Raw genomic sequence first — 23,070 nt, 5'->3', positions numbered from 1 at the left:
AGAGAAGCTGGCCCTGTATGATGCTACTAAAGGCTTGGTGAAGGAATGAAGCCTGAGGTTTCAGTCTCACAGGGCCACCCTTTAAGGAGCAGTCTTTCATTCGCAGGAGTATGGCATGCGGAGGTGAAGGGAGACGTGGCCCACGGAAGGAAGGTTCCCTCATTCCAATCCATCCTGCCCCCAAAACCAACATTCTTACAGCATAGTTCAGCACCTTCCATAAGAGCTGTATGTCGTCTGCTGAATAAAGACCAGGTTCTTCAAAAAAATATTATCTGACTTTAGCACAATGAATATCTCTGTCTAGTCTAGGGAATGCCAATGTTTTATAGAAGCAAAGTGAGAGAATTACAGCTTTAAAATTTGTAGCTATTCTTTCTTGTCAGCAATTTTTATCTTTAAATTTATTTCCAGCAGTTTTTCTTTTGAGATTTTTTGGAAATCCATATATGAGGAAGACCAAAAAAATAAAAAATAAAACCAGTTCAGGATTATTTAGGGCATTTAAAACAGACTTCTTTAGTCACCACTTTTCAAGACAATGAAGAACAGAGATGATTAGGCAACTTCCAGCAGAGTTAGGAACAGAACCAGGAGATTTCTTCCTTGGGGGTGGCCTAATTTGCCCTTGACATAGAAAACTACTATAAAAATAAATCAACAATGTCAAGCAAGAGCAAAATGACACATACAAAAAGATAAAATGTTTTGAGAGCACTTAAAAGCTGGTCCAGAAATTCCTACTTTTAAAACCAACAGAAAACCAACAAATAAACAACAAAACCCTCTAAGCCCCTTCTAACCTTGTCACTGGCGACATAAAATGTATTCCTTTCTGGGCTGCTTGAAGAAATGGAATTTATACACTGATCTTAACATAGACTCTTTTGGGTGCTTCCATGAGGAAAAGTAGAACAAACCAAACCAAATGGGCACTGAAGACATGGCAGTAACTCAAGAAATACACATATAAATAAAAAATGTGCAAAAAATATATTCTACTGCTTCAAGAAAGCATTTCCATTACCAGCCATTCCCTGTCTCCTCCTATTTAAGCGGTTCCTGCGTAATTCTATTACCTCCTTTCTCAAGAGACAGGAAGTTGTCAACTCAAATGTACAACCTCATGGCAGACTTACCTCAGTTGCCCAAAACGAAAGCCTACAAAGGGACTGACCTGAAGAAAAAGAAGGTAAGGGGAACATTCCATTAAGCCAAAGCACTGTGTGTGCTCAACAGGTTAATGGGGATAAGGTAAGCCTCGCTGAGAACCATTAAAGTATCCACCTTATTGAAATCAGCTTTATCCAGACTATTTATTTCATTGATTTACTGTCTACATTTACCCATTTTTCTAAGTGTTAACTGAAAACTTAAACTTACAGAAGGCTGATGTGAAACTTGTATTTTCCAGTTTGATTAACTCACTTGGCAAATAGTAAACATTTTTCACTTGACTATATATGTCATCTTGTTTACTAGAGTTACCAAGAAAAGGAGAGCAGATTAGATAGCAACATAGTTATTTACTGCTAACCATTAAATAATCAGAGGAGGGCTGATGGGTTTTTTGTTTTAGCTTCAGTAAACTCTGCATTTGCTAATAGTTAATATTTCATGAAGTACATATAAAAGCTTAAGCAAATGTCTTTCTCAAATCTATACATTCTGAATAGCTGATACTTTGTGCTGATTAATTTCCCCCTTGGAACATTTTTTAAACTGAATTCTCAAAGTTATTTGTACAAAGGGAGTCTTTTCCAGCAACTGTGTGTTACAGAAGAATGATAGAAGCCCAACAGAAACGGAGTCCCACCTTCAATGTTTCCATCCAGAGGAATTTTGCATAGAACAGTCAGTAATGAATAAAAATTCCCTCTGTAATCTTTTCGAAGGGCATTTTTTGGATACAATGTTTGTGTAAGAGATTCAAAGTGTCCTTTCAAAGATTCAAAGGCTGTCCTTTCTCTTCTGACTAAGCTCTAACCTAGGCTTTCTACACTCCTTGAATGCTCAGGCCAGAGAGAAGTCTCAAAATGTCTTTGGCTGCAATGGGAAGTCCACAGGGCAAATTCTTTTTAGTTATGGATATTCTCCTGATATGATTCATTCAAAAAGCATAAAGTGAGCTCCAGGGTAACAGAATGAGTACGAGGGGAAATCACTTGTAATACTTACTTAATCATCAGTATGTGACTATCAACCACAAGCTTTTTTGGCTCAGAGCCCATTGTTTATTATGAAGGAAAACCTCAAAGCCAAAGTCAATTATAGCCATGACTTGACAATCTGACACACTTGTTAACCCTGTTAGAATGAATACGGCCCAGATGAACTCTGACCCAGTCGTCACAATTGCAGAATTATTAAGATTAAATAAAGGCTTGACCAAAAGATTCCACTTGAAATGGTCCCTTCTTTCTGGTGAAGAGCTAATCAAAGATAATTTTTATTTGTTTATTTATTTACTTATTTTTGATTTTTATTTTATATTGGAGCATAGTTGATTAACAATGTTGTGTTAGTTTCAGGCGTACAGCAAAGTGATTCAGTTACACATAAAAAATATTAGGGATGCATAAGAAGATGAGAGGCAACAAGATATTTCCAGATAAAGAATGTTCTATCTTCTTCAGGAAGTGAACACATAATATTTTGGAAAATAGCTAAAAATAGCTAAAAAATATCTCAGACTCATTAAGTAGGACATACTAACTCATTATGCTTGTGTGAGAGTTCAAAGACTGGGTGAGGGTGGAGAAAGGGACATACATGAAACCTGTGGAAACTGGGGGAAAAAAAAAGAAAAAGAGGGAAAAACAAAAGGAACCCTCTAAAATCACCATTAGCTACTTTATCAGTAAGTGGGTAAACAAGTTAGAATGATTAAATCTTTGAAGAGCACACAGGCCTGAGGCAGCCCAGGTAACGTCAAAATGCCCTCTCTAAGCTCACCTTTATGAAACATGTAACGGTGTGCCACAATTTCTACTCAAAAACACATATGAAAGCTGGGCATTAGTGTAACTCTACTCTCTTACTTCATAGATGGCGAAATAGTCTCAGTGAAGGTGCGTGAGTCTCAGAGCAGGAATTAAACCCCAGGACTTCCGATTCTTAGTCTAGCATTCTTCCACTATGCCACACAACAGTCTTTTCGGCTTCACTATTATTCAACTTTTCCAATAACTATCATCAGTTGCATTGTGATGAGAAGCAGTACACTGTAGTAGTCAAAAGCAGAAGCTTGACTTTGAAGCCCGACCACCTGTGTTCAAGTCCCAAGTCTGCCTCTTGCTATCTGTATGGCTTTGGTCAAGTTATAAGCCTCAATTTCCTCATACGTAAAATTGGAGCAATAATACCACTTTCCTCATAGGACTGTTGTGAGGATTAAATGAATAATATATAAAGTTTTTACATTACCATATAAAAGTGTCATTATTACCATATACCTTGCTTTTGGCTATCAGGTGTTCCTCACTTCATATTTTCAAAAGTTATATGTGGCATATATTTGATAAAATAATTTGCATCTTAAATACAACATAGCAGCTTGCTGTTTTTTTAAAAACCCTGGGGGAAATACTCTTCTATGTAAATGAACTATCTTCAGTATGAATCTCTATAATCAAAATAATCTATTCCATATATTTGAATTTTCAGAAGGGCTAATCACTTGTACTTTATTTTAAATAATTACTCTTTTTTATTATTACCAGACTTTAGTGTGCAAAATAATCAATCACCTGGAGAACTTCTTAAGATGCAGATTCCCAGCCCCAATCTCTCAGTCTAAATGAGCCTGGGGTGAAGTCTAGAAATCTGAATTTTTAACTTTCCCACTCTTACCCTCAACTCTGACACAGACAGTCCACAAAATCACTTTGAGAAACACTGGCCCTTACATAGGAATACGGTGGTCAGTGATATCAGTCATGTAACCATAACTCACAAAAAAAAGTACTATTTTTCTCTGTGGGTTTATGTCTCTTCCTGGCACAAATAATATATAAATCTTTACTCACTCAAAGGGTGATCTCTTTAAATATTGCCTAGTAACCCAACATGACTTAAACGTATCCTTTATAGATGGGAATGATATTTTAATGCATATACACACATATCCACGTATCCCGTATCAGACAAGACATGCACACTGAAAATTAAATTGACTGAACCAGCAATAATGGCAGCTTATCTGGCAAGGAAAGTGACCATGGCTGACAGAACTGTCAGGCTGTCTGGCTACTGGCCAGGGTTCAGGTTCCCACACACAACTATCCCTGTTGATGTGTAAGCTAATAGCATTCTGGATCTTTACCCTGCCCACTCCCCAGCTGGCTCCTTTCCCCTCCCTCCAGCAACATCTTTTGACAAGAAACTGTAATTGAATCTTCCCATGCATAGCTAAACAAGAGTCCTCTGTGATCCTGCTGTGTTTTAAAACTTTCATGGTTGTTACATTGTGAGTGCCAGGAATGAAACTTAAATACTCAACAATAAAGGTAAAGTGTTAAAAGACTCTTTGTTCTCATCACTGGAGAATAAAGGTGAGTGTCATGTGCAAGCAGGCAGATTTGTGTAATACCTAGTTGTGCTTTCCTGTGATAAAGCAAGATACAGTAAATCTTCATTTCATCACTGACACAAGTCAACTGCAGGGAAGAAAAACAACCAGACACACATTCTCGATTACAGTGACCTTTATGAAAAGATCCTTTTGAATATTAGCTTCCCTTCAAACACTGCCACTTGGCAGTAAACAGTATACTGTAGCAGGTGAACACAGGAGAAACTGCACTGCAATTCTGGCTAACAAATCACATGCCACAGACAGTGCCATGAACTTAGTATGCAGTAAATGTAAGGTGACAAAACTGAGTGGAAGGAAAGAGATGGGAGCAAAATGCAGCAGTAGAAAGGTGTATATTAAGAGAGATCACAGTCCTCTGAAAAGCTCATTAAATTAGGGATCAAGAGAAATGAAGTCTAATTCTAATTGCAATCACTGTGAATTGCAAGTCTCTAAGTTTCAGTCTCCTCACATGTAAGGTAAGGATATGACAATACCTGTTCTACCCATTTTGCAGAGCTACTATTAAACTAGCATATTATTCAATTGTAGATATCACTAAGCCACCTACAATGCAGGAAAATGTCATTAGGTAACAGAAACCAATGAACAAAACCAATTTCTGCTTCAATTAATTCTAGTTAAAGAAGGTTGAAAATCTGGATGAATTTTTTCCAAGAAAATATTAATTACCAAGCAGACTCAGAAGAGTCAGGATATCCAGATAGTCTACTTACCATAAGGGGATGGAAAAGAAAGAGAAAAATTAAGGAATTACTACTCACCCTCCCCTCCACAAAAGCACCAGGCTTCGACAGTTTTATGGGTAAATGCTATCAAATTTTTACAAAGTAGATTTAATGGTATTCAAAACAGTTTGAGAGTACATACAGAAAAGGAAAGCATACAAAATTTTTAGGAAGGCAGCCTAACACCTGACAAAGAACAAACCATAAGCATGTGAGGGTCATACCAAAGAAGTGAGGATGATTCAATACTAGAATTTTGTAATATAATCATATTCATTGATCAAAGTAGAAATACAGAGGGAATTCCCTGGCAGTCCAGTGGTTAGGACTCCGAGCTTCCACTGCAGGGGACATGGGTTCGATCCTTGGTCCCTTGGTCAGGGAACTACGATCCTGCAAGCCAAGCCACGAGGTGCAGCCAAAAACAAAACAAAACAAAACAAACCCCCCAAAAACAAAACAAAACAAAAATAAAGCAGAAATACACAGAGACACAACAAAGGAATTCAATAATATTCAGCATCTATTTCAGATGAACATGCCTCTCATTTTTGTACAGTGTTTTCTTCGTATAGGATGCTCTTCCCTTGGATATCTGCACAGCTCATTCCCTCATTTCATTCAAGTCAAAGATCACTCTGGCAGAGGTTCTATCCTGATCACCATATCTAAAAATAGCACCCCTCTTCCTCCCTGATTACTCTATGTCCCCTTATCCCTATTTTATTTTTCTTCACTGTACTTGCTACCACCTAACACTTATAGATTTACTTATTGTGTCTCTCTGCCCACTAGAATATAAGCTCCATAAACCACAACTTAGTACCTGACACACTGTAGGTGTTCAATAAATCTTTGTTGAATGAATAAATAAAATGAAAAGAGATGAATTCTTCTTTAACATCTTGTATGTGTGTGTTTTCAAAAGCTGTCATGCTTTACGGAGAAACACCATTAGATTGAACAATATGAGATTGCCGATATTTGACTTTTATTTCTTCTACAGAAAGGGCAATTACATATGTTTTAACTGAATCCTGTTCAAGTTCAAAGTGAGAAAAGGATGTGCACTATCACTGTTATTATTTAATATTGTTCTGGCAGTACCAGTCGGTACGACTAGATAAGATAAAGAAATAGCAGGTATAAAAATTGGAAAAGAGGAGGTGAATTTATAGTTATTTGCATATGATATAATTTTATGCCTGCAAACCCCTCTAAATCTGACCACATTAAAATAAATTTTTTTCACATGGGGGAAAAATGGCATAAACACAGTAGAAATAAAAATGACTGACGGGACTTCCCTGGTGGTGCAGTGGTTAAGAATCCACCTGCCAGTGCAGGGGACATGGGTTTGAGCCCCGGTCCGGGAAGATCCGACAGGCCACGGAGCAACTAAGCCTGTGCGCCACAACTACTGAGCCTGCACTCTAGAGCCTGCGAGCCATGGCTACTGAACCCACATGCCACAACTACTGAAGCCCGTGCACCTAGAGCCCGTGCTCTGCAACAACAGAAGCCACCACAATGAGAAGCCTGCACACTGCAATGAAGAGTAGCCCCCGCTCGCCACAACTAGAGACAGCCTGTGCTCAGCAACGAAGACCCAATGCAGCCAAAAATAAATTTATTTTTTAAAAAATGACTGACTAGTAGGAATATCTGCAATACGTGACATACAAAGGGTTAAGCTCCTTAATATAAAGAACTCTTACAAATCGGTAAGAGAACCAATCAACCAATAGACAAAAGGGCAAAAGACATAAATAGAAAGTTCACAGGAAAAAGAGGCTTTTAACATAAGAAAAGATGCCTAGAAAATTTTTAATGAAAGTGTAAACTACGATGGAATACAAGGACTGACAAATGGACTGACAAAGATAGAAGGATGAGGGGAAGGAAGCTCTGATACATTGAATAAGTTGGTTAAAAAGTCTCTTTGGAAGAAATCTGGGCACTATGTATACAAATTTAAAGTGCAAATATCTTTTGATTTGGCAATTCTATTTCTCGAAGTTTTGCATATGTGGTCAAGGAGTCCAAAGATATTAATTTCAGTATTGTTTATAATAACAACAGACTGAAAGCAATGCAAACGTCCTTCAATACTGTACTGTTTTAGAAAAGCATAATACATCACACAATGGAAAATATCAAGAAAGTATACAGCATGAGCTAGATATGTATGAACGGGTCTCGTCCAATCTCCCAAGTAATACATAAAGCAAAAAACCAACCAACAATCAAAAACAAAGACCAGCTGGTAAAACATGTTATATACCTGTTTTTAAACAATAAATGTTTCTACACACATGTCTGCTCATTTATACATGGACTCTCTCTGGCAGGAAATACAAGAACCTGTCGGCAGTGGGTATCTCGAAATGGTAGAACGAAGGAACTGGGGGTTAAAGTGAAAGGGAGGCTTTCAAATTTCCATTGTCTATGCTTTAGTATTGCTGGATTTTTTAAAAACTGTGTGCACGTATTACTTAAAATCTCAGACATGAAAATCTTGTTATCAAGATAATTAGTTGTTAGAAGTTAGAACAATAACCTGGAAGTTCTAAGGCCAGGTTCCTGGTTTGGGTTCTAGCAATAACTTGCAATCCAGTAGGTTCTAAAAGTTACCTTCTCAGTGTCTCATTTTCTTCAGTGGTAATTCTGACACCTTTCTATGAATTACATATTGCTAATATCAATCATTAATCAGCAAACAGTATTATTTCAATATTTGTGGAGACACCTCAATGATTTACTTTGTGTACAAACGTACACACGTCTATTTGGAGCAGTTTGCTATCAAAATGATACATATTATGTTTGGCAAATTTTAAACCATAGCTCTGTTTACTCTTCTTTCCTCAGCTAATTTTTGGTATGCTTATAAACAAGTTTTCTGAAGTATAAAAAGATCCCTAGTAATAATAGAAAATAACTACTCCATTAAAAACAGAAGTGTCAGAGGCATAATCCGTAAGCGTATCTGAGTGCCAAGGATGTGTTGACATATATTAGCTTATATACACACAGATTCTATACAAATGAAGGCTACATGCAAACTGTTTAGCTGGCCAGCCTTGATATGACCCTCTTAGCTGTTGTAATATTATCCAACTACTTGTTCAGAGATGTTCCATCTGTACTGTCTGGTTATTAATACATGTTGCAAACATCCACCACTGACGTTACACAGTAAATAAAGTCTGTTCTGCTACAACACATATAGCAAAGGATGCGGTGCTCCCCACCAGGGGCCCTCAAATCCCTTTAGCATTTTTCTGCAGGGTGCTTTCACTCGCAGCAGCAGCACCGACCTCTCTCCGTCAGAGGGCTGCCGGCAGGTTGCTAAAGCCCAGGATAGCTGGAACTGCCTGAAATGTCTCCCCTGGTCCCATCTCTAGCCATCACCAAGGACCAACAGATGTTGGAGTGAAATACTCCAGTTACTGTGTGCTCTGACCAGGGTCTCCAGGATCACCTTGTGGGACTAAGCCAAAGTGACCCTCCCTGGAACTTTATTTAATATTGTGCACTTTCTTGGCTTAAATCATCTGTGTAAGAGTCTTTATCTCAGGGTCTGCTTTTAAGGAACCCAAGCTAGGACAGTGTGTTTTACTTTTAGGCAAAGTAGCTCATAATGATCAGCAGATAGAGGATCAATATCAGTATAACAAGTAAGCTGAACTGGTTTATAAAGTTGGTTTCCTTCTAGCATATAAATGTTTTGAAAAGTAATCAGAGTCCAGCTTTCTCATAATTGAGGAGAAAACTTTAGCAATACATAAAAACATCAAGAGAAAAGCTGAATATGCTTCCAACAATACAAAAATACACATACACAAATTTATTTACTGTGTTAGTAATTGCAAAATACTGGGTGCAATCTAAATACCCATATGTAGGAGAATGGTGGAATAAACCATGGTACATCCATGCAGCGGAGCACTATACAGCTGTGTAAAAGAATGAGAATGAGCTCTATGAACTGGTGGAGAGTGATTTCCAGGGCATACTGCTAAGCGAAAAAAACCAAAACTCAAAAGACTATTTATACCATGCTAACCTTCATGTAAGAAAGAAGGGGAATATAAGAAAATACAGATCTGCACATTTGTGCAAAAGAAGATAAAACAGAGTGGTTACCTATAGGGGTGAGTGAGAAAAGGACTGAAAGAAGCAAGGGTATTGGAATGGGGGAGCAGGGACGAAGAGGGAGTGACACTTCCCTGAGTATATCTCTTTTAAAGTTCTGACCCCTAGCACCACAGTAACAGTTCATATACCCTACCCACACCCTAAAAATATAAAGGAATATAAACACTAAAAATAAGCCTAACTTCATTTTCAAATGAATAACATAACCACACTGATGGGAGTGGAGAAGAAAAGAGCTAAGTAACTTGACTAGACACTGTAAGGATAAAAAAGACAAGAAGAACGGTACACAAATGCTGTAATTTAGTTAGGAAAAGTGTTTCTCATGGGCGGGTGGTGGTTAGCAATTCTAAAACGATTTTAGGTGTAGACTAGAATTGAACAAATAAGTAAATATACTGTAGATAATATGAGCTGGGTTTCTCACTATTGGAGAAAGAAGTTACAAATATGCAAAGGGAAAAGGTTAAATGAACCCTGTGGTACAGGATTGAAATCAGGGGCATCAGTTTAAACTCATACTATTTAAAATATACATACAGATAGATACATAAAGAAATAATAATGTGTGTATGTCTGTAGGTTAGTATACAAACATGTATTTCTGAGGTTTGCTGGCTGACAGGACCTAGAAGCAATGACATTTTAGTAGCAATGAGCACATCTAGCACCAACCTCTTGGTTTCTAAACATCATTCTCCAACAAAAAGGAGCCAGGGCTCCTTGGAGAAGTGGTTGATTCTAGTACTGTGGCAAAACGAAAACAAAAACAAAGATGAGCCTGGAACGTTTTGTGGTGCCAGAAAATAAGGACGTGCTAAAAAACAAACAAACTAACAAACCAAAAAACACACCTTGTTGAAAGAATAAAGGAGCCATTCTGAAGGAGATTCTATTGGCCAAAACTGGAACAATGTGAGCAATAAACTAAATAATGATAATATTGGATTTTAACCCATAAAGTATTTTAAAGTCCACACTTATATTTAAAAACTTGAAAAATAAAGAAATGTGAGAGGAGCAATTCTTCCTTTTAGTAGAAGTCCAAGTAATAAATGTAGAAAAAAAAGAGGGAAATAGAAAACACCACTAGGGAAACACCACAGTAGTAACTGCTGTAGGCAAATCTATCCATGCATGATAAAACAAGGGAGTGGAAGTCTGAGAGACAGGATTTGCCTAGTCTTAAAATATTACTCCCAAGCAAGTTACTAACTCAAAATGGAATGATAGTAACTTGACAGTGGAGAAACTTGGCAGACATCACCTTAACCAAGTGATCAAAGTTATCATCACCAGTCATCAGACTGAGGGACACGAAGCCCCTGATGTGATGCACTGAGAAGGATATAACGTCACTCCTGTGTTAACTTTTGTCAAAAATGCACAGTTTTATTCCAATCATGAGAAAATATCAGACAAACACAAACTGAGAGAAAGTGTACAAAATAACAAACCAGTGTTCGTTGAAAGCATCAAGGTCATGAAAGATGAGAAAGACTGAGAAAGTGTTATGACTGGAGGAGACAAAGGAAAAGTAACAGCTAAATGCAACGTGGGATCCTAGATAGGACTGTAGAAGAGAGAAAGGATATTAGTGGAAAAACTGGGGAAATCACATAAGGTCTGTAGCTCAGTTAACAGTACTGTACCCATGTTAATTTCATGGTGTTGCCAATTAATTGTACTGTGGCCATGGAAGGTGTTAACATCAGGGGAAGTTGGGTGAAGAGTATACATGAACTCTCTGCATTGCTTTTACGATTTTTCTGTGAGTCTAACGTTAGTTTACAATAAAAACGTAAAACCCCCAAATTCTACAATATTACTGTTCTTTAGTATAAATGTGCTGGTTTAGTGGCTTTAAGAACAACTACATGTTCACACATGCGAAGTTATTTGAGGGAATCTGAGCAGGCAGGCTCTACTCTGCCTATGTTTAAGTGTTACTTACAAACACAGCTCTACAAATAAAAGTTAATCCTCAATAATAGATTCTACAAACTGTTTCCTTTCATTTGCTTTTAACCCTCCCTAACTAAGATAAGGCAGACAGGCAGTGATTTTCTTTCTTTTTTTTTTTTTATCACAGGTAGAATGGGTTTCACATCATGGGTTTATGCTAGGCTATAGATCTAATGGAACCGGCCTGGTTTAAACATTTACCGCTTAGAGTCCTCAGATACAAACAAATGCCTAGGTTTCAGGACCATGAGTACCTGGCCATTTTTCATGCTTAGGAATAAAAAAGATATGGAGAAACTAGAACCTCAAAGCAGCCATTGTTACGCTCTTCCCAATTCATTAAACATAATACATTTTCTATTTTTAAAGGCTGCTTCCTTACTTGGAGTAGGCTGGAGAAACCCAATACGGGTTGTCCTCGGCTGCTTTGGCATGCCGCAAGATGGCTTCCCGGGGATTGCTGTCATCGGTTTTGTCCAAAGCAATGTTCTTCACAATGTATGACGACAGGGTGCCCCCGTGGGTTCCAACCCGGCCACCACGACCTGTTCCAAAGGAAAAAAGCCAAATCCGGAATGGAGTGAGCATATACCTTTTGTACACTGGGCTTATCTGACCAGGTTGAGAATCCCTCACTGCTGGCTTCCAAGGCGGATGGTTAAATGGATGACAGCCTAGGGTCAGGGATTCAGGTTTACCTGATTTTTGTCATTCCCTACAGAACCAAGGTTTTGAGCACTGTGAGGCTTCTACCAGACTTTGGTTTGAAGCACACAAATCTCAGGAGTACCTGAGTACCGTCCTTTCAGCTTTCATGTATGATCATCAAAACCAAAGTAGGGCATCACCAAACCTCAACTTCCCCATAACAGTTTTAAATGACTTCGTTGCTCACTTTACACAATGACACCAATGTAGGAAGAAATACAAATAGTTCGCCATGTGTATGCCTTAAAAAATTCCTCAGGCACGAACACATGAAATTCAACTAATAAAAATAACCAATGATCATTAGGTGCTATTTTAGATTTAAACAAACATATCTTGGGGCTTGCCATCTGCCAAGTACCTTGTAGGAGAGAAAACAAGATGAACACACTGATTCACATTATTTTACTGTACTGTAATTGCTCTAGACAGGAAGCTCCACATGGGCAGGAATGTGTTCCCCACTGGATCCCCAACTGCCAGCCTGGTTCCCAGTACTCAGAAGATGTATGACTTTTTAGGAAGATTAAAAAAAAAAAAGGAAAAACAAAAAACCACACCACATGACCACATGAGAAGTCAAGTAGCACTAAAAGATTAATTTTATAAGGCAGGAAATAACTGCCAAAGAATCCGCATGGCCAGTAACTAAGTGGAAGGAGAGGAAGCAGAAAGCTCTTCAGGCTGATCTGGTGGGGGGAGGGGGTCTGTAGGAAGAGATAAACCCAATGTGGGAGAACTCAGAAGACAGAGAAGGTTATTTCCAATGAGCAGAATGGTTTAAATACAAATGTACAGAAAGAGGCAAGTTTACTGGGCATTTGGGGGCAGGAATGAACCAACAGTCATGTGAGAAGATCAGAGTAGGAGAGAGGTGAGGTGTAAAGCTCGAAAGTACGTTAGGGGCTTCCCTGGTGGCAGAGTGGTTGAGAGTCCGCCTGCTGATGCAGGGGACACGGGTTCATGCCCCGGTCTGGGAAGATCCCACGTGCCGCGGAGCGGCTGGGCCCGTGAGCCATGGCCGCTGAGCCTGCGCGTCCGGAGCCTGTGCTCCGCAACGGGAGAGGCCACAAGAGTGAGATGCCCGCGTACCGCAAAAAAAAAAAAAAAAAAGTGCGTTAGATTCAGACTGAAGAGAACTCAATCTCTGGAAATGCAACTGGACAGTGTAAAGCTTATGAAGATTTGAGGGCAGTAGCAATACGAAAGCTACAGGAATTGGGAATAAAGGCTGTGTGTGAGATGAACGAAGGTAGGGTGGTGAGGAGAGAGACTTGAGAAGGTGCCTAGTTAGAAGGGCTTTTCAATAATCCAGGCAAGAATATTATTTAGGAACTTTGATTAGGATGGTGGCAGAGAAAATGGAAAAAAACCTGAGATTGGTATATGAAATATTTTCAATGCTGAAGGGTCAGGCCAAACAGATACAGGTCCAGAACTCAGGTTCACATGAATGAACAAGTCATAAGCTTTAAGCATGTGAACATAGGACAAATGGAAACTATGCAGGTGATAACAGAAAACGGGATTCTAGCAAAGGTACGTGCTATGTGATAGCCAATGCTGCCTTGCTTTCTTCTGGTACCTACTTTCTTAGAAACTCACACTAAGGATTTTTATTCATCTTCTAGGGAAATGAGCAGCTCCATTTTATCAACACAGAATTAAATGATGTTCACTTTCTGCCTTGTGTGAAACCTAATCCAGCCTAAATTCTGGTCAAAGTACCCAGTGTTCCATATTAAGTCAATATTGAGAGCAGTGGTTTTAACACTGGGTCCCAAGGAGCCCCAGAGTTCAACCGAGGTCACCTAAAGGGCTCTAGTTGGAGACCAAGCAGAAAGGGCTCCGGGCTTCCTCTCTACTTCAGCACAGCAGCTCCATTTTTATCAGTTTATGCACTGGGTTTCTGCATCAGATCTTTACACAAGAACTTCCAATGCTAAAAGAAGACGTTTGGAAACCCCTATTTATTAAAATCTCTGAAGACAGGTATCTAGGCCCAAAAGATCTTCCAAATTCTGTATGTATTACCCCACCCTGCCCCGCAACCCCCTTTGCAAGTCACTAGTTAGATCACAGTCACCTGGGCCTGCTACAGGAGGTTCGGGTTTGTGAGACTTCAGGGGATCCAGTCTGTCCTTCTCCAGCTGTTTCCTTGTACTCCGCTGGCGGGGCTCGCGGAACATAGGCAAGGCATGAGCTACGAGAAGTCACATTTGAAAAATTTCATTATGATAATAACCCTTCCATCCAAAAACACAGCTAACGCATGAGTAAATGACGATGAAATGGAAGTCATAATGACAGCCTTCATCTAATAATAAAAGACAGTCTTATTGCAACCAATTAGCCAATTTCGTTTGAGACCAGGCTCACTGTTCACCTCTCCTGGCAACTAATGGCGCTCAGGAAATGCTGTCAAATACCGTCACAGAAACATTGGTGAGGCTCCCCATCTCCCAGACCATGGGCAGCAGTTAAACTTAATTTCTGTGGTTCTGAAAAGAAACACTTAATGGGACTGCCTCTTGTTTTTTCTTATAGGACCCAAATGCAAATAATGCCAACAGCTTGCCTGTCAGCCCTGAAGTTTCCTCAGATGCCTCATAAACACTGGAATCACTTCACACATTTCTGAAATGTGACCACCTCTCAGGAGGAGTTGACAGCACTGAGAAACCGGAAGGGAGGAACACTTATCCCACTGAAACTGGGATAAAGGTTGCCTTGAATGCAAGGAGGTGCCTGAATCTCCCGATGTGGTGACTTGATGGGGACTTAATCCTTTTCAATATGGTCGACAAAGGAATAAAAATCAAAGTAATATTTGTCCAATTGCTGTTGCTCAATGTCAGAATATAAAAGAAAATATGTATTAAAAAGGGAAACAGTGTGATATTCTGGTGGAGAGGGAGAAGACTATTGGGGATAGAATCAAGTATCTTTTTTTGACCAAAAAAAGTACCAGAATAATTTCTTTGAACGTTTATGTGCAAATTAAAACCCCTTTAAAAGAGAACCCTGGGGGAGAGTTAAAGGAATAATAGGGGTTTAAAGGAAATTTATGATATGAATGAAAGAAATGTCTGTTAACACCTAAAAAACACTTCCAGTACCCCTCCTATCCTCTACCCGTACTTCCAGCCTGGGCCAGGGCCATATCACTCACTAGTAAAATATGCCTACCTTGAGTCAGGGGAGCTGAAACACAGCCACCCGTCACTCTGTCGGGCAACACGACACAACAGTATTTTTAGGAGGGGGAAAAATAGCTTTTCACTTCAAACGAATGCAGGAATTGAAGTAGGCTGCATGTAATCACATGAGTTAGACTGGTTATGACACCGACTTTAACACTTCTACTCTTGCAAAAAATGTCACCGGATCTCTTTACTGATCATCAGCTCCAAGGGACATGGTCTTAGATGAGACCAACCACCAGGGAGAAAACCCAGCAGTGCAGCACCCCCTGGTCTTTAGACTGAGCCACCGATACAGTCCACAGGGGCATCTGCTAATGACAACTGCTACTGCATCCAAGATCTCCTGCCTAGCCGCAACCTGTGACAGGTCTGAGACTGTGACTCTGGGAAACAAAAACCTGCCAGATTAACGAGGCTGTGTGACGAACCCGAGAGAAGCTGCTCTGTCCTGGTAAGATTTCTGATCATACCCCAAGTAGTTCATTTTACATCTAAAGGTCTCTGGATCAGTCTATCACATGGTCACAGAATTTAGGCTTTTCCCTTTTGGGTTGAAAGTTACATGAAGTAACCCTGTCTCCGTGACGGGGCACAGAAGCTAAAGGGGTTAGCTACTATATGACCCCCAGTCCTGAACACATGAAAGGGGTATTTCGTAACATATGCCTGAACTCAGAGGGCTTTTTCTGTCTCTAAAGCCATGAGATCAACAGCACACTAGAACAGAAGACAGACGCATGATGGAGAAACCATGCTAACAACTTACGGGTGATGATGTAGTCCTGGGTTAGAGTCTCCGCTTGTTTCGCCTTCCGCTGTGTTTTAACCACACATAATTTCGCTCCCCTGAGAGGGGTAAAAGCAAACGATTTTCTTTATTTGGTCTCAGAAACAAAGTCTACGTCAAAAGCATTAGATACTTTCAGGAACATGCTCTGTACACACCACCTCACCAAGTCCTTGACTTTCTAAGGACTGGCAACAGATGGAGCCCTTGGTGATAAGAGATTAAATGTATGGGAAAGCAAGTCTGAGTCAGTGGTTACTACTCTGTGAAAGGGTTAGAAAGGTAACTGGAAAACAAAAGGCCAGTTTAAAAAATCTATAGAAATAACCTAAAATTAAGATCTTAAAGAGATATTAATAACATTAATCAACCTTTTCACCCTAAAGGTCATAGGGTTCAATTTTTAGTTTATGTCTCAGATGAAAGCAACCTAGGTAGTCTACAGCCCAAGTGGCATTTGTCTACAATTCAAATACAAGAGTACAAGTGATCTGGAACTGAGTCAGCTTGGCAGTGTTGCCAAGGGGCTACAGTCCAAGAATGTGTGGGATTAACCAAAAGTGTGCTTAGAACATTTCACTTCTCCTTAGCAATAATGAGCATCCGTTTCAGGAGAAACAAAAACAAATAAGCAAATTTCTTAAAGTAAAGATTCCAAAGATAGGAATCTTCTAAAGGGTGCTATCAAATGGGGTTCATTATTTTCTCAAGTAAAACAGACTCCCTCCTCTCATCCTAATTACATTAGCATTTTCAATTTCTTTATTAAAAAACAAACAAAATTCTATTTGTTCTTAAAGATCACAATATATAACTTTATTTTATAGGGCAAAGGTTCCAACTCCAGAAAATTCTGTCTGCTTCTATTCCGAGCCAAATCATAGTCAATACATATCCACTAATAGAGGATGGGTTTCCCTTCCCCTGAAAGAACGTGGGAGCTCAAAACAGGTTTACGGGGGACCCCAGTAAATACAGCATGTGAATTTTAGTACTAGCTAGCCACGGCTGACTCTAAAGAAAGAGCTAATCACTCACTATACCTTAACAAAGAGAAACAAAACCATCTTTTTTGGGGTTGGTGATACATGTTTACCTTTGTGCCCAAGGAAAAGAGAAATAACTGAGAGACTGACTGAGCCTCTAGTGAAGTTTTCGGATCCTTGAAGCACACTGGTATGCTTAAATTTGGCATTTGGGGACAGACACGGGATTGAAGGGGAAAGTAGCTGTGCTGTCCTCCTCTGCTGGCAGAGAACAACCCTGCCAAACATCCAAACCGGCACCTGATAAAAGCCCAAACAGAAAGGGAACAAAACGGACTAGCCGTTTCCATTTCCTATAAGTGGTTAGTTCCCTGCTTTGTTAATCCCTTACATGCATCACTGCTAATGCCACTGTCCAGGGTGGTATGCAAAGTGGGCAGGCCTTTTTCTCCCCTTGCACTCAACATTTCAGCTAAAGAACTGCAAATCCCCGGGAAACTTTCACTTTGAATTCTGCATGGATCAAGGGAGATATCCAAATCCTCTTTAAAGCACAATACTAGGAGTTTGAGGCTTTACTCTATGCCAGCTGCATTTTCTAAAGGGTGGGTCCCCATCAAAGAGGGAAATAAACAAAAGTGGGGGTGGAAAAAGAAAACCCTCCCCCAGTTGCTGTCATCCATCTAAAACAGGCAATACTTATGAAATACCTCTGACTCTTGTTGGGGTCATAATAGACTTTAGCCAATCCGTTTCCAGTCCCCACCATGATCTGGTTCAGCTTTGGATGCCACAGGCAGCGGACAACACTCTGTAAAGGAAAGGCATGGTAGTCAACTAAAGAGGGCACATAAAAATGGAAAAAAAATCTGCTGGTACTTTGATGGCTTGTTTACGAAACTGAAAATCACCCTGATGACTACCTGTAACTTTTAGGGCATTTTCTTCTAAACCATAGGGTTGTGTTCCTGAGGTTGAGTTCTGTTCTATCACTTGTTATCTGTGTGATACTCTATAAAAATAAAAAAGATGCTCCCTTCCTGACATCCCTCCTATCCTTCCCTGACAGCCTTGAAACCACAAAGTTGGGCTTTCCCAGCTCTGCTGCCATATGAGGCTGGCATCTTAGAATGCTGAACCCACATAACTCAGTTCATTTTACCACTGAAGCAGATTTAGATCTCAGTGTTTCATGCTTTTATACACACAATAAATATGCCCCTCTGGACAGCATACTGAGACCAGGTGGTTACTGTTTTTAGTTTACAAAGATCGAAATCTCATAAAGCTTTTTCAGGAACAACACACATTTGCAAACATTGACTAATATCTCCCTATCTATGAGATAAACCAGCAGGTCAGTAGCAGAAGTAAAACAGAGATATGGAATATAAAGCCTTGATATTAACCTGAATGAAAAGCTATTTAGGAGAAGGTTCACTGGAAGTTATGAGCCTGTGAGTTCATCACTAGTAAGGAAAATAAGTGGTACTCTGGGGTTAGAAAGAACCACGAGTTCTTAGTGAGAAGTACAGCCTGTTTTTAATTTTTGCTGAAGTAAGAGGGCAGAGGTGGAAGAGATGGCAGGGATAGAATTAAGGGGGGAAAAATGAAGCTAAGGCTGGTAGGCAGAAACAGCATGTGCTGGGTTCTGCAGATCTCACTCTGATAGAGCAAGAAATGAGTGGAAACATTAATTCAATGATTATCAGGAACCTCTCATGTGCCTGGCAATGTACAAGGACTACGGGAAAAAGGGTACAATTAGATATTGCCATTTTCTGTTCTAATACTAAAATGCAAATCATGGAATTTCTGTCTCCCAAATAATCTAACTTGGGCTGGATTTCTTTGGTTTCTTCTCCCCAGCCATCCAGCTCTTTTCTTAAGACAGAATATCTGGGAATCCCTGCAACCCCTTTTGATAGAAACTCTGGCTCCCACCTGACTGGCCAAAAAAAAATGCATATAGTTAAATGGCTGCAATTCCTACTCTGAGATTCCTGAGAAACTAAGAAGGAAATGTAAAAGAGTTTGCAGAACTTCTAATTCATGCCTGACGATATTCGAGAAGAGTGGTTCTTAAGCTCTGCACCACTGAAGAGCGTTGAGATATTCTACTGAGAAAACCAAATCAGAGTGGTTGTGTTTCCCCTGTCGTCGGGGGAAAACTAAGTTCAAAGGGCAGGTTTTCACAGTTTTAAGTTTTCTTTCCACAATTTTTCTTAAACCTGTGGGGCCTGCTACCCAATGTCTACTAGCAAGTGCTAAAAGATGATAAAACATTTATAACGGTGAGGGAATATTAACAGAAAAACCTGAAAATAGTAAATCATATTTTTAGTAAAAGATGAAAATAGTAAATCAAAGTTTGGCTTTTAGGGTGTGGGGTGGTTGTTGCTTTGTGCATATGCTCATGAAACTTACTTTAGAATGCATGTGTATAAAAAGTCACATTTTCTCCTAATAAAACTGTGCCTGGTTGGTAAGATGGAATTAAGTATATCAGTAGTTCATGGTCTGCAAAGCACAACCTGACTACCAGGTTCTCCGCCAGCCACTGAGACTAATTTGAGAAGTACGCCTAGACCACTGGGAATTTCCAGATGGTCAAGGCCAGGTATGTGGAAACATGAAAAGAGTCACAAACATAACTTCATATCTTACCTAGAATAAGTTCATCCAAGCCAATACTCATCTCCTTCAAGTCTTGGCTTATGTGTCGTAACTACCTATTTAAAACATCACACAACTCCCCTTACTTTCCTTGTTTTTACAGCATGTATCCCATTTTAAAGTACTATATAGTTTACTGTTAATTATGCTTATTGCCTGCCTCCCCTACTAGGATATATGTTCCACACAGGCCGATCTTCGTCTGTTTTACATAGCCAAGAATCCCAAGTGCCTAGATTAGTGTCTGGAACTCAATAAATGTTTGCTGCAGGGATGAATTAAAAGTTACAGTTCACCCAAGCCTAAATGGATTGCTTTGCTAGGTGGAGGTAGAGACAATTTTCAACTTAAACTCACTACTGCCTAGGAGGGATAATTTGATTTCTCCAGATCATTATTATACTCAAGTACCCCACAAACAGAGTAGGGTTAGCTCCCTCACAATGTGGGTCTAAAAAGAGGGATGTGCAAGGACCAGAGAGCAAGGGAGGAGAGTGAGAGGGGCTTTCAAGGGCCTTCAGAAATCTCAGCACCCACAGATCGCCCCAGGACAACTTTAAGGACATAGCATTAAAGTTATTTCTCTTCCTTGGTTCTCTAGAGATCTGGCTAAGCAGTCTAAGATTACTGGTTCTCAAATATGTTTTCAAGTGAGCAGGGTGCAGAATTGGAAAAGATCCACAGTGTAGGCCTGGTAAATTCCAAGACACCCAGCCAAACAGGCAGTTTCCAGGGGCAGCAGGTTACTGTTACTCTCTCCCTCTATGCTGAGGGTGTAAATGTTAGAGAGAGGCAACGGCCCAGGCCAACAGACCAATGTCTGATGGCTTTCCAGGGAGTCCAAGCTCGGGGCACTGCACCTCTATTCCTGTTCACAGCTTTTACCCTCTAAAGCCCTTAGACACACACATGGCTTTTTACATGGAAGCAAGGAGAAGGCAAATGAGACCCCTTGAACTAAACAGTCATTCCAGAGCTCCATCCACTGTGGCAGTGAGTCACCAAAGCAGCCAATGAAGACTCTGGGAGTAGTCTGACTTAAGTAAAAGATACTTAAGGCTCAATTACCCTAAGACTGGCTATTAATCAAATATTACAAGGATTCCAAAACATGGAATGAAGAAACAGAATTCAAAGTCAAAGGTGGGTGGGCTTTTTTTGTTTATTAATATTTATCGTGTATGTTTAGCTAACCTTCGTAAACTTTGCAGCTAATGCGCCTCCACACTTTGTCCTGTCAAGGAAATGCATCTTATAGCAGAGAGCTGGCCATCTGCCAAACCAAACAACCCCTGAGACGGCAGCGAGGCTGGGGAGCAAGTAGAGCTGCCACGCTGCTAACTTGTCAAACACACATACTGGGTTTTACTTAACAACAATGGGACACGTGCCTGCTAGAAGCCCAAGGAGCTATCAGAAGACAGATGAGCTATAACTACTTAGAAGGAATGCATTCATTCCGTCAACCATCCACCAAAGACATCTTCCATCCTCTGTTCTTGAAGAGGTACTTCTGTAGCTGGGGGCTTGCCACATTCAGACGTACACATTTGCTGAGTGACACAGCAAATGAAGGGTAGAGAGCACATCTGAATTAAAGGAGCAGAGGAAACTGTCTTGACAGGAGATCTGCATGGACCAAAGAGAAAGCAGAAGGCCACTGTACTGCAAAGAACTAGATTCTGAAGTTAGTCTGCATATTTTAATATACTGATTTACTTAATTAAATCGATAAAGGGTTTTATTCTTATACTAATCTACTTCCTCTTACCGAAGCACGTGGGACCACCACTGGCTTCCCCTAGCTGCCTAAGCTGAACCCCATGTTACCATAAAAATTAAGTTTAGTCTTTTAAAATTTATTTATTTTTTATTTTTGGTTGTGTTTGGTCTTCGCTGCTGCACACGGGCTTTCCCTAGTTGCAGTGAGCGGGGGCTACTCTTCGTTGAGGCGCGCGGGCTTCTCACTGCGGTGGCTTCTCTTGTTGCGGAGCATGGGCTCTAGGCGCGTGGGGTTCAGTAGTTGTGGCATGCGGGCTCAGGAGTTGTGGCTCACGGGTTCTAAAGCGTAGGCTCAGGAGTTGTGGCGCACGGGCTTAGTTGCTCTGCGGCATGTGGGATCTTCCCGAACCAGGGCTCAAACCCACGTTCCCTGCATTGGCAGGCAGATTCTTAACCACTGCGTCACCAGGGAAGTCCCAGTTTAGCCTTTAAACCAAAACCTACTGTCATTTTAGATAATCTGGCAGTGCAGAGGAACCACAGTCTGCCCCAAAAGTGCTCAGCTCTAGCAGCAGCCACAAAGAGACAGTAACTGGCGATGGAGATCATAAGCAAGATGACAAGGACTACAAGACTTTCATGTGCTCAATACAGAGATCTTTCTTCTCTGTGAAGACCAGAGAAAAAAGAGGGGGTGGGGGGCAGAGAAGAAGAAAGCACTTTGTGTACAAAAGGCAGTGTCAAGATTCCAAAACAGGAATTTTGGAATTACCCCTCTACAAAAGTAAAAAGGCCACAAAAAATTCCAAATAATTTATTTCTGTGGTTTTGTTTAGCTTACTTTAAGTGAAATCATGGAAGCAAATAAGGAGAAGAGGAGGAAATCAATGAGAGAAATAAATTATATTTTAGGACATGGTAGGAAAGAAACTATTAGGTATCTGCAACTTTATGTTATTTAAAGTAGTTGAATCCTCACAGCAACACTACAAAATTAGTTATCTCACCCCCATTTCACAAGAAGAAGAAACTGAGGCTTGTAGGAGGCTGGGTAACTTTCCCAAGGTCACATAACTTGTACACAGAGGAGCTGGGCTCAGCAGGGAGGTTTTCCCAACTCCAGTGCTCATTTCTTTATATCACCTAATTATGCAAAGGCCTGTTTTAGAAGATGATGGGGAGGAAGGGATGTGGCAGATTTAAAATCATCTCCAAACCCACCTGACCCAGAAAGAGAAGTTTATACTAAAAAGCAGATGGTATTACTAAAATCATAAGGAAGGAAAAAGGAACTACTACCCCAGTTCACAAATGTTACTATAAAAGAAATCAATGCCTGCATAACATCTTAGGCATCCGTAATGCACATATCTAAACACCACCCCTATTCTACTTCACATGCTAAAAGAAGCCTAACATCCTTCATAATTTTATATCTTAATCATGATTATGATGAAACACCATTTCTTGATCCTTCACAGCTGCTGACCCACACTGTAGAAGAAACTCCATCTGGTTTTTTCATGTTTGGTTT

The 23,070-nt window shown here is 40.1% G+C and overlaps 1 protein-coding gene across 2 annotated transcripts in view; it reads right to left on the bottom strand.

Annotated features, from left to right (window-relative positions):
* Positions 1–23,070, bottom strand: part of WDR70 (WD repeat domain 70) — a 311,717-nt gene that overhangs the window by 5,172 nt on the left and 283,475 nt on the right. For both annotated transcript variants that reach the window (XM_060146975.1, XM_060146976.1), the window contains 4 exons: positions 17,849–17,949; positions 16,132–16,211; positions 14,246–14,362; positions 11,834–11,996 (listed from right to left, as the gene is read on the bottom strand). In XM_060146975.1, the coding sequence (XP_060002958.1) occupies positions 11,834–11,996; positions 14,246–14,362; positions 16,132–16,211; positions 17,849–17,949 (461 nt within the window). The remainder of the gene's footprint in view (positions 1–11,833; positions 11,997–14,245; positions 14,363–16,131; positions 16,212–17,848; positions 17,950–23,070) is intronic.

The sequence above is a fragment of the Lagenorhynchus albirostris genome, chromosome 3 (assembly GCF_949774975.1).
Source record: "Lagenorhynchus albirostris chromosome 3, mLagAlb1.1, whole genome shotgun sequence".
Lineage (NCBI taxonomy): Eukaryota > Metazoa > Chordata > Mammalia > Artiodactyla > Delphinidae > Lagenorhynchus > Lagenorhynchus albirostris.
The sequence above is the reverse complement of the archived record's forward strand: the minus strand, read 5'-3'. Positions and strand labels throughout refer to the sequence as shown.